At 43.6% G+C, this 12,614-nt stretch overlaps 1 protein-coding gene across 1 annotated transcript in view; it reads left to right on the forward strand.

The window, feature by feature from the left end:
- Window positions 1–12,614, forward strand: part of GRAMD1C (GRAM domain containing 1C) — a 55,411-nt gene that overhangs the window by 27,913 nt on the left and 14,884 nt on the right. The window contains exons 7-9 of the mRNA XM_059819328.1: window positions 5,103–5,221; window positions 6,356–6,476; window positions 10,506–10,668. Coding sequence (XP_059675311.1) covers window positions 5,103–5,221; window positions 6,356–6,476; window positions 10,506–10,668 — 403 coding nt within the window. The remainder of the gene's footprint in view (window positions 1–5,102; window positions 5,222–6,355; window positions 6,477–10,505; window positions 10,669–12,614) is intronic.

Below are 12,614 nucleotides of genomic sequence, written 5' to 3' on the forward strand. Positions count from 1 at the left end.
TCTATCTAATCTTGTTACTAGCTTTCTTGCATCCTCACTGAAGTATGTTGAAAGATAGAAGTCCATTATGTGACGTTCTGCTTGGAGTTCTCAGCTGTAAAATGAAGCATTGCCATGAGGTGTACGTAGGGATTTTGATGTGGTATGTTTGGAGCTACTTCTTGAAATAGGATTTCTCTTAGGTTAAGCTCCTGCTTCTGCAGTGTAGTAGTGAGTTCTCATTCTCTGCTAGAATGAGTTTGAATCACTTCTCAGCCTGCACTAGATCAAGCTATAGAGGGGCACTAAGGAGGTGAAAGTAGAAACTGAGGTTGCTAGAGCTGGATCCACTGACTCCACTACAAGGACAGCTGTCCACTGACCTGTTGCTAAAAGAAAGCCCTTGGCACATCCAAGCAGTTCTACTGCTTTCTCCCCAAGCCCCCATGGCAGGGACAGCATACACTTGAAAGATCTCATACGTCTGAGGCTCTGGCATGGTATGCAATGCCCTGAGTATGTGAAGCCTCATGTTTCTGGGCTCCAGCGCCAAAGGGATCCTGTCAGAATTTTTAAGGCTTGTGACCAAAAAACCTAAATCTCACTCTGGAACCAGTTCTAAAAGGTGCTGGTTTTAATGTTTCCTCTGCAAATAGTTAAGTATTTTAAAGCCTATGGATAACTTAGTTATCCGGAGTACATCTGCTAGACCTGGAGATGACATCCAACTGTTAAATTATGAAATAAAGTCCTTCTGGTGTTGTCAGAAGTAGAACTCTGAATGCAGTTCTCACAGTGCTGGTTTGCGCCACCTGATGGTAGATTATCCCAAGGTTGCAGGATTTGGATCCAGGGGATCGGAATTGCAGTTGCTTCAAATCCCGTTTGTGCAGAGGTCATTTTCAGACACTGGCTCTGCCCTCTTCAATGCTTTCTTGGCATAGATTTTGTGTTCGGAGGTCTCGCCTCTGAAGAGTGATCTATCTGCTTTACCTGATACACTTTAAGCTTTCCCCCCCTGCAGAACTTCTCCGTAGGGTCAGCACACCCTTTCCCAGACCTCCATCTTGTGGCCATTCTGCCCTGTACTTACGTATGCCATGTCCTAGACAGTTGAACAAGTAGTCTTCTGTAAAGTCTGCCTTTCTATTAGCAAGGACTTGTATTGTGTAAGAAAAATGGTAAATGGTTACGTGCTATTCTATGCCTAAGCTTACTTGGCTGTCAAGATACTCTCCGCCAGCTTTGTGTCGCTGTTCTGATAGGACTCCTGGTCCCCTTAGCCGAGTTGTAATTCTCTAGCTCATAGCTTCTCCTTCAGATCTTGCTCAGAGTACAATACTGTGCGTTTGGTGCCCTTCAACTTTGGTTCCTCTGGGAATCAGTGCGTACCTTCCTCCTAAGATGGTCCTTTCCTAGGCTATTTTTTCCGAAATGTCCATGTAAAGACTTTTTTCTTTCAAGGAAAATTCCACTTTTTTCCATCCCTATTGCAAAATGTGCTCAGAGTGAGTCTCTTAGGTTTTTACCTTGCCATTGTTTTTTTAAATGCTCCTGGTCGAAGGGGCAGCATCATGGAAAATGAGGAGTCATTAATGTAGGTCTGGAAGAGACATGACACCGGTCTTGATAAAACAGATAGCTGCTTCCACATCCACTGAGGCTTTCAATAATACATCAGTTTATAAAATCAGCCCAAATTCCTGTTTTGCAGCAGGCTTTCCAGATTGGTAGAATAAGTTTACTAATGGCTGCTATTGACAGTAAGAGCAATGGCATTTGTACTTTTGCTTTATTTTCTTAAAGTTTATGGGTGTCAAATATCCTTCCAGTTTAAGGGAGAAGGAACAAATTAAAATCTAATTAGGCAGGTCATTGAAATCCCGAACAAACACAGTGCTCCTTATTTCTAATGGAACAAGATCTTAACTTAATCGGTCTCAATTCCCATGAGTCCTCTTCCTTAGAGTTGGATTTATTTTCCTATTGTTGTTCTTCTTATGCTTTGCTGGGTAGAGATTTGCACCTGTCTCCAGAGACATTGTAGCAGGTAAGTCTAGAGGTGCGAGAAGGGACCAGAATTTCTGATGAGCTGGGCTTCGTGTGGCAAACATCTACCAGGGCAGCAGTTCTGCTTTCCCGGCAGCTTGTTAGGGAAGGTTGTGAAAAAGAGATGTTTATTTGCACCTTTGTGTAACGAGGGTTGTTTTAGAGATCGAAGAGGGCTTGGGTGGATTCTGACCTTCATGTTTGGGCAGCTAGAGGGGGAGTTTGCTGTTTTCTCTTTCGAACAAGCGATCAGACAGAATTCAACATCAGAGTTGCCTGGTGGGAGGTGTGTGTGTGGTGGGGGGTTGTCTCTGGAGTAAACCTGTATGGAGCGTCTTGTTCTTCATTCTGCATATGTCCATAGAGGGTAAAAATCATCGGCTTCACATATGTCAGTGGTATGCTTGTGCCCTGCCACAACTTCGTCTAGCATGAAACAAAGTATTGATGTTTTATGCTCCCGACTGAAAAGACAAAAACGTGTCCCAGCTGTTTCTTGTAGCCTTTGGTTTTGTATCCAAAGAGAACTGAGGAAAAACCCGGCATAGTGTTTGAGTGGGCAAAGTAATTCGTGTTTAGATTCAGCCTTTCAAGCTTCAGAGCTGCTTAAACCATCCTCTCAGAAGCAGAAGTCTGACCCAGAAAATTTGTGCCCTTTGCCGTCGGAACTAATCCTGATACAATAAAGCAAGTCTGGTTTGATTGTGGGCTGTGACCATTAACAACTTACTCCTAGCTCAGCTAGATATAATGACTGAGCAGAGCGCAAGAATCCTGTTTTAGAAGCAGAAGTCGGTAACGTTGACTTCACAAAACCACAGGAAACAGCTTTATAGATTCCTAAAATGCATGGCTTAGTTTCTCTGCTTTCCTCAAGCCATTGAGCTCTCTGTACAAGGGCAGTCTGATTTGCCCACAGACTGATGCAGAACGTGCTAGTGAATTTAATTAGCAACAGTGGCTATTTCCCAGTTATTGTCTTATGACTGGAAATAAAGGCACTGGCAATATTGGGCAACGGAAGTGAAAATGGCTTTGTTTCTGTCCTTTAATTTCTGGTTGAAAGCAGTGCAAAGGTACGCCTCATTCGTATTTTGAAACCATGGAATGCCTGCTCTTGTTTTTAGGCATTTAATGAAAACAGCTGTAGGTAGTCATTTGCGGTTTTGAGTTTACTGCTCCAAAGTACAGCGTGCCTGGGGAAAGTAAGGCAGCTGTACGTTTGATGCGTGTGTTTTTAGCACTACATTGCTTCGTAGAACAAACCCCCATGGCAGGGGAAGGCTGGCACTGAGCTGTTATGACCCTTGCTTTGTATGTGGGTGTGTTGCGTTTTACTGTTTACTTTGTCCTCGGTAGGATTAAATACCTTGCAACTGATCTCTACCAATGGGATGCTTGCCCCAGCCGCTTTCTGAAAAGCCTGAAACCTCGTTGTGTCGGAAAATACCGAGGCAGGGGGGAAAAGGAGGACCGAGGACAGCCGTGCCCCGAACCCGCCTGGGTTTGCCCCGACCCTCGCAGGCTTTCCCCCCGCTCGGGGGACAGCGGTTCCCTTGCCATGCGACGCGGCGGTCCCGTGTCGAGGGGGCAGAGGGGCACCCGCGGCCGTCCTGGCGACGGCGCCGGGCGCTGTGGCGATCCCCGCGAGTGCCCCCTTCCCCCCGCCCCGCGCCGGGCGGAGCGCGGCGGCTGCCGGGGAAGGCGCTGCCCCGGCCCCGCTCGCGGGAGCAGCCGCCGCCGCCGCTGCTGCTGCTGCCGGGCGGGCGGGGGAGCGGCCCCGGGCGGGCCCCGCCGCCCAGCAGGAAGTGGGAGCGCGGCGGCGGCAGCAGCCGGCGAGGCCGGGGGTGTCCCGGGAGCGGCGCTGCCCGGCGGGAAGCGCCAGGTTGGTGGCGGTGCGGGGCGAGAGGCGCCCTCCGGGCGGGACGGGGCGCGGGTGGGTGCCGGCAGCCCCGGGGGGAGAGCGCCGGCGGCGTGTACGGGCGCGCATTTACATTCCTGGTTGTGGGTCAGCTCTCTTATGCCTGTCTACAATTGCGGGTAGTGTAACACTCTGCAGGTGGAGCAAGGAGGTGGGGAGGATCGTTTAAAAGCCCTTTAAATAATGCATGGGTATTTAACGTGATCATTTCATGCAAATAGTAAGCAGTACTTGTGTTACTGCCTCATTAGCACAGTTCTGTTCCCTTGATCAATATGGATTGTGGCTGAGGCACATTTTCCAGTGTGGTGTCTTCTTTTTTAAGATCACTGGTATTGCTCTCTGAGCTCTGCTAAATCCCACAACCTTACTTTTTTTTTTTTAAGCCCTTTACAGCTGAAGTGGACTTTGAAACTAGTTGCTGACATTGCCAATACAAGTTTGTTATACTGCTTTCACTTCCTGACTTTCCTGATGATCTGAGAGCACTTAAATATATCCCAGTAGCTGTGAGAATTCATAGAGCGGGGCAGAGAGATTGCAGAGAAAGAGAAGAGCAGCTAGTGATGAGTCCAAGTAACACCATTACTGAGCAAAAGCAACTATTTTATGTAAAGGGCGTTCTGGTGTCCTTCTGTCCCGCCTTGGCAAGGTGGACAGTTGGCTGACCTAGACACCGCTATCTGTAGTGACTGAAACGCTAGCCTCTCACCATTTGTAAAGCGCTCTGAGCATCCTGAGGAAACAGGCATGTATCTATTAAGTAGTTTGTCCAAGATCAGAGCTGTCTACTAGTTACTGGTCTTGTGCCATATCGAGTGAAATTCAAGAGGGAGGTGCCTTGAAGATATCTGTGAAAACATTGGTGACGCAGGAAGAAGCAAGTAGTGGCTACAAGCCTGTGTTTTCTTGAAATAATTTTTCTTGTGTCTGGTGTTATTGGTTGAACAGTGGTGGGTTGGGAACATGGAGTAGACGGGAGTACAGTTCCCCAAAATGCTGAAATCCAATCTTGAAATGTGATACCTAAATGCTTTCAGTCCTTGTCAGAATTGAGGTTAAAGGCTGTGGTGTAACTCAAACTTCTTGCTGTTTTACCTCCTGTCCCTTACTGTCCCATACCGTAGTTCTTGACTAGCTTGCTTTCTTTCAGAGGCTGACCAAGCAGGAATTCTGGCAGCTGGTGCACCAGAGCTATGGCTCTGAGCTGGGCCTGAACAGCGAGGAGATGGAGAGCTTCCACTCATCGTCTGAGGACAACGGGCAGTCTCGGTAAGGAGAGGCTATAAAGCTTATTGAAATGCTCAGGGAGGAGCAGTGTCCTCTTTCTTGGAAATTCTTTTTCCAAAGTGCTGCTGTAGCCTTACCAGAAGGGTTAAGTCTATAGTAAAAGGAATCAAAAAACTGAACTGCATAAACTGAGCATGCATAAAAACTTAATGTTGTTCATTGTCTGAAATGGTAGGAGCACAGCTGAGGCCCCTTAGAGGAGGGAGATAGGAAGTCCTCTTTCTCCCTGGATCTGCTTGGGGATATCAAGAAGATAGCTTAAATAGCAACCTTTTCTCGTGATGGTATCTAGTCAGGATCTGTATGCCCTTCAACAGTACGGAAGGGCTGAAGGGAATGGAGCTACATACGATGTTCAGACACTTTTACTCTCCTCTGTGGAGACTGAAACACTTGCTTTGCTTTGTTCTCCTGATGGCTGAGGTCTTAGCTTATTTTTGTATCGTGCTGAGCTTGAATTCGGAAGCTGGAATGATCTAACTATGTGGATTTTTTTTTTTAAACGGTTGCCTTGATTTCTTGGAACAAATGTGAGCTAACTTATGAACTGCCACTGTCAATCTAATAACGGGGCTTTAATTTTTATATCTGTAAGTAAAGAAGTATGGCTCTGCAAAACTGAACAATGTGATTATGTCTCTTTTCAATCCTGTGTTGTCTGAGTATGTTTGGTAGAAAAAAACAACTGCAAGTTTCAAAAGATGTCCCATTAAATATTTCCTGGGGTTTTTTTCTCTAAAAAATGTACTGCTTTGCAACTCTGGAATAAGGGATGCAGGAAAAAATTCTTGTCTCAAGCTTTCTTAAAACATTTTCTTTCCAAATTTGTTCTAACCTACCTCTGTTTCCTCTTTTCCCACACCACCTACTTTCTCTCTGATTCACCAGTGCTTGGTTTTACTAACATTATGGTCAGAAGCCGAATCTTCTGAAAGGTGTCTAGGGTGATGAAAATGGCTTGAGAGATTAATGAGCTGGATGTGGGAAGAATGAGTTGGTAGTTTTTAATATTAGCTGAACAGCTGTGGTTTGAATGCAAAAATCACACGTGAGAAGCTTTCTCAGATTTTTCAGCACTTACATCTCCAAAGATATCTTCCTTTTTGCTTTGGACAGATCCAGCATTTGTGATGATTCTGGAGAAAGGGATGAAAAACTACCTAAAATGATTGGTTTAGTTCGGGAACCCACGCTTCAAACGGAAGGAGAGTCACTCAATAGCCACGTGTTGCCAGGAGTAAGTGCTGACACAGCGTTTCTTGCTATTTGTAACTGATAAGCGTATATGCTTAACTTGTATATCTGTAAGCATGGGATGCATGGGGATTGTAACTTCTGAAGAAGTCTGTGAGAATTCATAATAGTCTAGGAGGTTTTCACATCAGAAATTTAATATGAAAATCTTCATGTTTCAAGAATACTTCTTGAACTTGGAAACGAACAAACCTCTGTATGAGCGAATATTGTTGGTGTGAGTTTCAGCAATGTGCTATCACTAATTCACTGCATTACCTGGCTAGAATGCTGAGACTTATGCCCTGGTCTTTGTTTAAAAACAAAAATAACTGTGTTTTATCCACCTTCCTAGGGACCATGTGCATTTTTATGCAAGTGCTTTATGAAAGTAATGGCTTTGTTCACTTCCAATGCTTTCTTGCTTGCTTTGCTGTCATTTAAAAAGTAGCTCCTCTTATACTTCTGCCTCTCCTATACATGAGGTTTATTAGAGGGTAGTTACGCTGTGTTATCCTTGCTTTCAAAGGTCAGTTAGTCTGCTGTTGTGAATATATGAAACCTTTTTTTAATTAAAGTTTGTGGAAATGTTTCAGAAGGAAGGGGGGGGGGAAAAACCCCACCCTTGATATAACAAAGATGAGGTTTTCCCTTAATGCCTTGGGTTAATACAACTGAACAAGCATGGGTGCTTCACTCATGATGTTGTACGAGTTTGTGAATGTATTTGGCTGGTTGGGAGGGCAGATGCATTAGTAGTGGTATCTGAGGTGTGCACAGTGTCTCGCACAGTTGCTGGGACTCCTGTGTGTAGTTGTAGTCCTAAAAGGTTACAGACATTTTTCTCTTGGTTAATAGATACCCCAAGGGAAATATCTTGGAAAAGCAAATAAAGCACTAAAGTATTTCTTATAAACTTCACTAGGGCTGGGTACCTAATTGTTGTTTCTGCTTTGGAAAATTTGGGGAGGGAAGAAAGGAGACGTTTGTAATGGTTTTTACTACCATATAAATCTTCTGGCTTTTGTCACTTGCTAAAACTGATCTGGAGGTTAAGCAGGCTTTAAATCATTTTGCCGAAATCCAAGTTAATGGCTAGAGACTCATACACAGCAAACAATATTGGTATTTGTTTGTCAGATGTTAAAAGCTTAGTTAATCGGATGATGGGTATCTGTCATGGAAATCCTACCAGTATGAAACAAGATTTTTCACAGAATCACACAGAATCATTAAGGCTGGAAAAGACCTGTAAGATCATCAAGTCCAACCATCAGCCCCACACCACCATGCCCACTAAACTATGTCCCGCAGTGCCATGTCTAATGTTTTTTGAACACCTCCAATATTTTGGAGAGCTGTAAGGGAGGCCTGTGGATGCTGCTGGAATTTGGGCTCTTTAGGATAACTAAAAATTTACTCAGGTAGCCTTGGTTTGGACTTGTAAGTCTTATTTGCACAAGAACAAGCCATTTAAAAATAATTGCTCTGCCTGGAAAAGAAGTGTTTTGTTTACCTATTGGGTGCCACACCCAGAGATGTCTCTTGTAGGTGCTAAATCTAATTGGGCATGTTTGTAAGCAGTAATGCCTGGGGATTTGGTCTGCATGCAAGGAAAAACGCTAGGATTCTCCTTTGAATAAACTGCTTTTAAAAAGTCCTTTAATGATAGTGTAAAAGTGTAGTCTTGACAAATGTGTAGCTAAACTGTTTAGCTTACTGCTTCAGTGTAACTAAAATACATAATGATTGTGTTCAGCTCTATGTGTCACTTGGCACTTCTCAAGAATGTTGAGACGCTCTCCACAACCCCAGGATTACAGCACACGTTGTAGAAGCACAGGGGCAATAGGAGGAGGCAGTAGTGCAGTATTTATCAAAAACCGTGGCACTGATGACACAAACCACATTTAATCACCTTCCAAAGACTGGAGGGAAACAGACTTAACCCCTTCTTTTCTGCTCTGGTAGGCAAAGTAAGTCCCAAAACTCTCTTCAGAGGGAGATCTGAAGTGGTAGAAGTGTTGGCTATAGTACTTGTCCTGTCTTGGAAAAAATATTGTCAATAGCGGTCCATAGTTGATTAAAGAAAGTCTGCATGTAACACCAGTCACAGCACATGTGTTCACAATGTGGGAGCCACCTTACTGCCTTTAGGAATCAACCGTCTTCTTCCCTCCACCCCTTGTAGGGAGGCCTTCCAGTCCTGGAGCCTGCTGTTCACAGGTTAAACTGAAAAGCCTTGGCACAGAGCTTAGCAGTACTGGACTAGCTCAGGAGATAAATGTACATAAGGAAGAATCTTTAATTCCAGCTGACAGATCTTAAAATCACTACTCTTTAGGGAAAAAACAAACTAAAAAAAAAAAATAGAAACAAGAAAACTGTGTTTGAGTTGATCAGTTATTCCAAAAGCCTCAGCATGAATTTCCTCTTCCCTGACATCACAAAAGGCTTTTTCGTAGAAGATGAGAGCAACAGCTCCTGACTTGAGCCTGACTTTCCTGCTCTGTGCATGGCATAGTAGGGCTGCTCTTAAGCTTCTGGTGGGAGCTCCAGCTATTCTCTAGGTCCCTAATATTCATCAAAATGCTACGGGAGTTCCTTGGATTTGTGCTGGATCTGTGTCAATTTTTGGACTGTTTAACCACAACTAGCTCCTTTCTGTCTTCCATCTGTATTGGCAGAATATTTTTGACATGGAAATGTCAGTTCTGTCCTAGTTCCTGTTGTGTGACTGAGTATAACTTCGGACGTGGTAGCTCCTTTCAATAGGAGCATTTGTTAATTGATCTGCTTTTCTGATGCAGGTTTCCTTTTTTGACCTTGAAGGGAGTATTTTTGCCTGCTTATACTGCAGTCAGATTCATGCCTGTCTCTGTTTTCCAGCCACCCGCCTTCTACTAATGGCCCTCAGTTGCACAAAAAAGTAGATGGTCTTTATTTTGAAAAAAGCCAAGAAGTACAGGAAGTACATTATGACTATATTCAAGAAGCGGATGCTCTTGCTTTTTTGAGTCAGTGCTGAATAATCTTTAGGGATGATGGCATTGTAAATGAATTGGAACTCCTCAGTTGAGGAGGCCTGATCTTATTTATTATAGTTCATGTACTACTGCGTATGGGGGGGCTGTACTACTATTGATCCCAGCTGTTCCACTGGAGGCAATGGGAGCTTTGAGGAGAGGTTTAGAATGAAACCTGTGATTCATAGCTGTAGCCAAGCTTTTTGGGTGGCATGGTACAAACCTCGGGCATACAGTTTCGCTAGAAATTACTTCTTGAAGTGTGCAATGGTATGTAAGCTTAGCTACCAGTTGTTATAGTTTAGGGTTAAGAGCTGCATCGTTGATTCAGTGACTGATGTTTTGGGGATGCCCTGCTTACGTATTGGAGACAGTAAACGATGCTTCATTGCTTGTTCCTGAGAAGTAACATTTGTATAGGTAGGATGGCTCTAGACAGTATTTTAAAACTTTTTTTTGGCCAAGGGGTAATGGAGCCCTACAAAATAAGAACACCTTTCAAATATATAATTGGGATGATCTAATCTTGCTGAAAAAGGGAGGCCCTGCCTATTTCGTTGTGCTTCTCCTCAGGATTGTTGGACCCCTTGCTAAACTATCAGGAAAAAACTAACCCGATCAATAAAAAGTAAATAATCGTTGTTAAGTTAATGAATTCATAAATGCTAGTGCTGGTGCAGGGAAGGGGACCAAACTGTGCAGGTGAGTTCAAGGGACCTCGATGGGGAGTAAACCGTCCCTTTTAAGGCAGCTCTACGTATGACAGTACAGATGAGTAAGTCTGTCCCTTGTTACCGGGGTAAAGGGAAAGTTTGAAATAAAGAGGAAGGGAGGTTGGCTGGGGTAGGGGAACAAGGGAGAAATTAGTGCTTGACTGTGTGGTCAGTGAGCAGATAGAACTTGTGGCTTCCTTTATGTAGCTTTCTTCTTTGAAAGTAACTTTCTCTTTTTTTTTAAATGGTCTGTGATTACTGATGTATATTTTTTTTTTCTCTTGGTTGTTTCAGGTGGAGGAGTGCCCAAGTGAGAAGCAAATAAAGAAGAGCCCTCTTCCCTCTTCAGAAAGAAAATCTGTTAAGCTAGTCAGGAGCAGGTCTTTCGAAAAATCCTTGGACCTGAATGAGAATGAAAATCTTCCAGAGAAGAGCAGTGCCTCAGATAGTGAAGAAGGTAAATCTCGTAACAGTTGGGATCTGTGAGACAACCTGACTCTGGTGTTCCATCTCACTTGTGGAGCAAGTTAGAGAACTTTCTGATCTTATGAAACTTGTTCGTTCATTTGTATTGCAGAATTGCAGCAAAAACATCTTTGCATCTTACTTAGTTTCTGGGGAGAAAAAAAGAAGTTGTTGGTGGGGGTGTTTATAATGAAAACAAATTGTGGTTTTACTTTTTCCCCTTTGGTGGGTGAAGAGTTGCTAACAGCTTAAACTAAAAAAAAATCTCTTAACAATGTGGTGGTGTTTGTTCACCTTCCATGCTGTCACAGGTATTTAAAATATTTTTCTTTCCTTTGTTTTCACTTCTTGGGAAATTGAGAGAAAACATTTCAGACTGTTCTCCAGTTTCTGAAAGATTCCCCCACCCCACTTTCTTTACACTTCTACTTTCTTAAGGCATATGGGCTTCAATGTTATTGATGGAGTAAACTGAGGAACTCACTGAAAGTCCAGGCAAGACAACTTCCCAGCTTTCAGGAGTGTATTGTGCATATTCTGAATCTGGTCTGAAGATGAAAAAACCTTAACATGTATCTTGGAGCAGCTCATACTTTGTGTGCCAACAGAGTTAGTATCTTAATGGATCCTAATATACCACCCTTATACCTCATTACCCAGTACAAGATGAGAAGAAACTTGCATACCACAGTAGTGTAGAGATTGTAACTTGGCTGTTACGTGCTTCCTTTCCTCTCCTCACTGCAGAAGAGAAAAGCGTAGCTGTATGTCTCATAGTGGTTTTGGTGTGAGGGCTTTTGCTATGTCCTACAGAGAGAGTAAGGCCAGAGCGTGCTTTCTACCCAGGCTGGATGAGAGTGAGACTTGTGCTGAGGTCTGTGGGTGCTTGTTCTGTGGTCCCACAGTAGCCCCTGACAAGTTGTCTCTCTAAGGTGAGCTTTTCACTTACCGTGGGGAACTTCTCTGTGCCAAAGGGCCATAGTTGTTCAGACAGCTCAGTGAAGTTGTGGTGGATGTTCTGTTAAATATCCCAATCTTGGACTGTGTAAATGCTTTTAAATTGAGGTGTGCACAACCTGGGTTGGTTCCAAAGTTGTATGGTGGTGTGCAAATGAAGGACAGAAAAGCTCAACAGTAGCAGTGTGCTCCATAGCAGCTGAATACTTCTTTTATATGCAAAGAGAGAACTTACTTTCATCACCTGTTGGTGGGAATAGAACAGTTCAGTTAATTGAGGACAGTTCCTAATCTGGCTGAGAAACTTTGCATCTCGTCCTTTCAAACAGAGCTGGCAACTGAAGTTGCTTGCAGGCGTCATTATGTTGGGATCACTGAGGTGTCCGGGAAGGCTTTCAAAGTCATGGATTGAGTTAGCCGCCTGCAAGTTGTGATTGTTGCCTGAGGATATACTTTGTATTAAAGGGGATATACTTTATATTCAACTAACTTCCCTTTTGCTCACCCACGCTGCTTCTGTGTTTGCTTGAGTTCAGATTCAACTTGATGCATATCAGGTTGTATCATTTTTGTAAATATACCTTCTTGAACAGGTTGCTGTTTATGCCATACACCTACACACTTAACAAGCTTCACAAATTAATCATTTACTCTATCACAGGTGTATCTTCTAGAGCAGCAGAAGGTTTTGGCCTTCAGATGTTTTAGATATCTTGCAGTTTTCATGTCCTCTTAGTACCACATCTCTCTTCTGTCTCTGGATTTTTTTTTTTAGGGCAAAGGTCTCCAGTGAAACTGATTGAAAATAGTCCTGTTGTCTTTCATGGTGCTGTTTGCCTAAATGATAGTAGTAAATACTCTCTGTCATCCCTGCATTGGTGATGTTGAGTAAATAAAGCATATTAAACTGGAGATGTCTCTTTAAAAGAGAACTGACTTCATGCTGCTTTTCTTACTTCTCCTCCCTCCCCCAAGACTAGT

The sequence above is a fragment of the Gavia stellata genome, chromosome 1 (assembly GCF_030936135.1).
Source record: "Gavia stellata isolate bGavSte3 chromosome 1, bGavSte3.hap2, whole genome shotgun sequence".
In the NCBI taxonomy this organism is placed as follows: domain Eukaryota; kingdom Metazoa; phylum Chordata; class Aves; order Gaviiformes; family Gaviidae; genus Gavia; species Gavia stellata.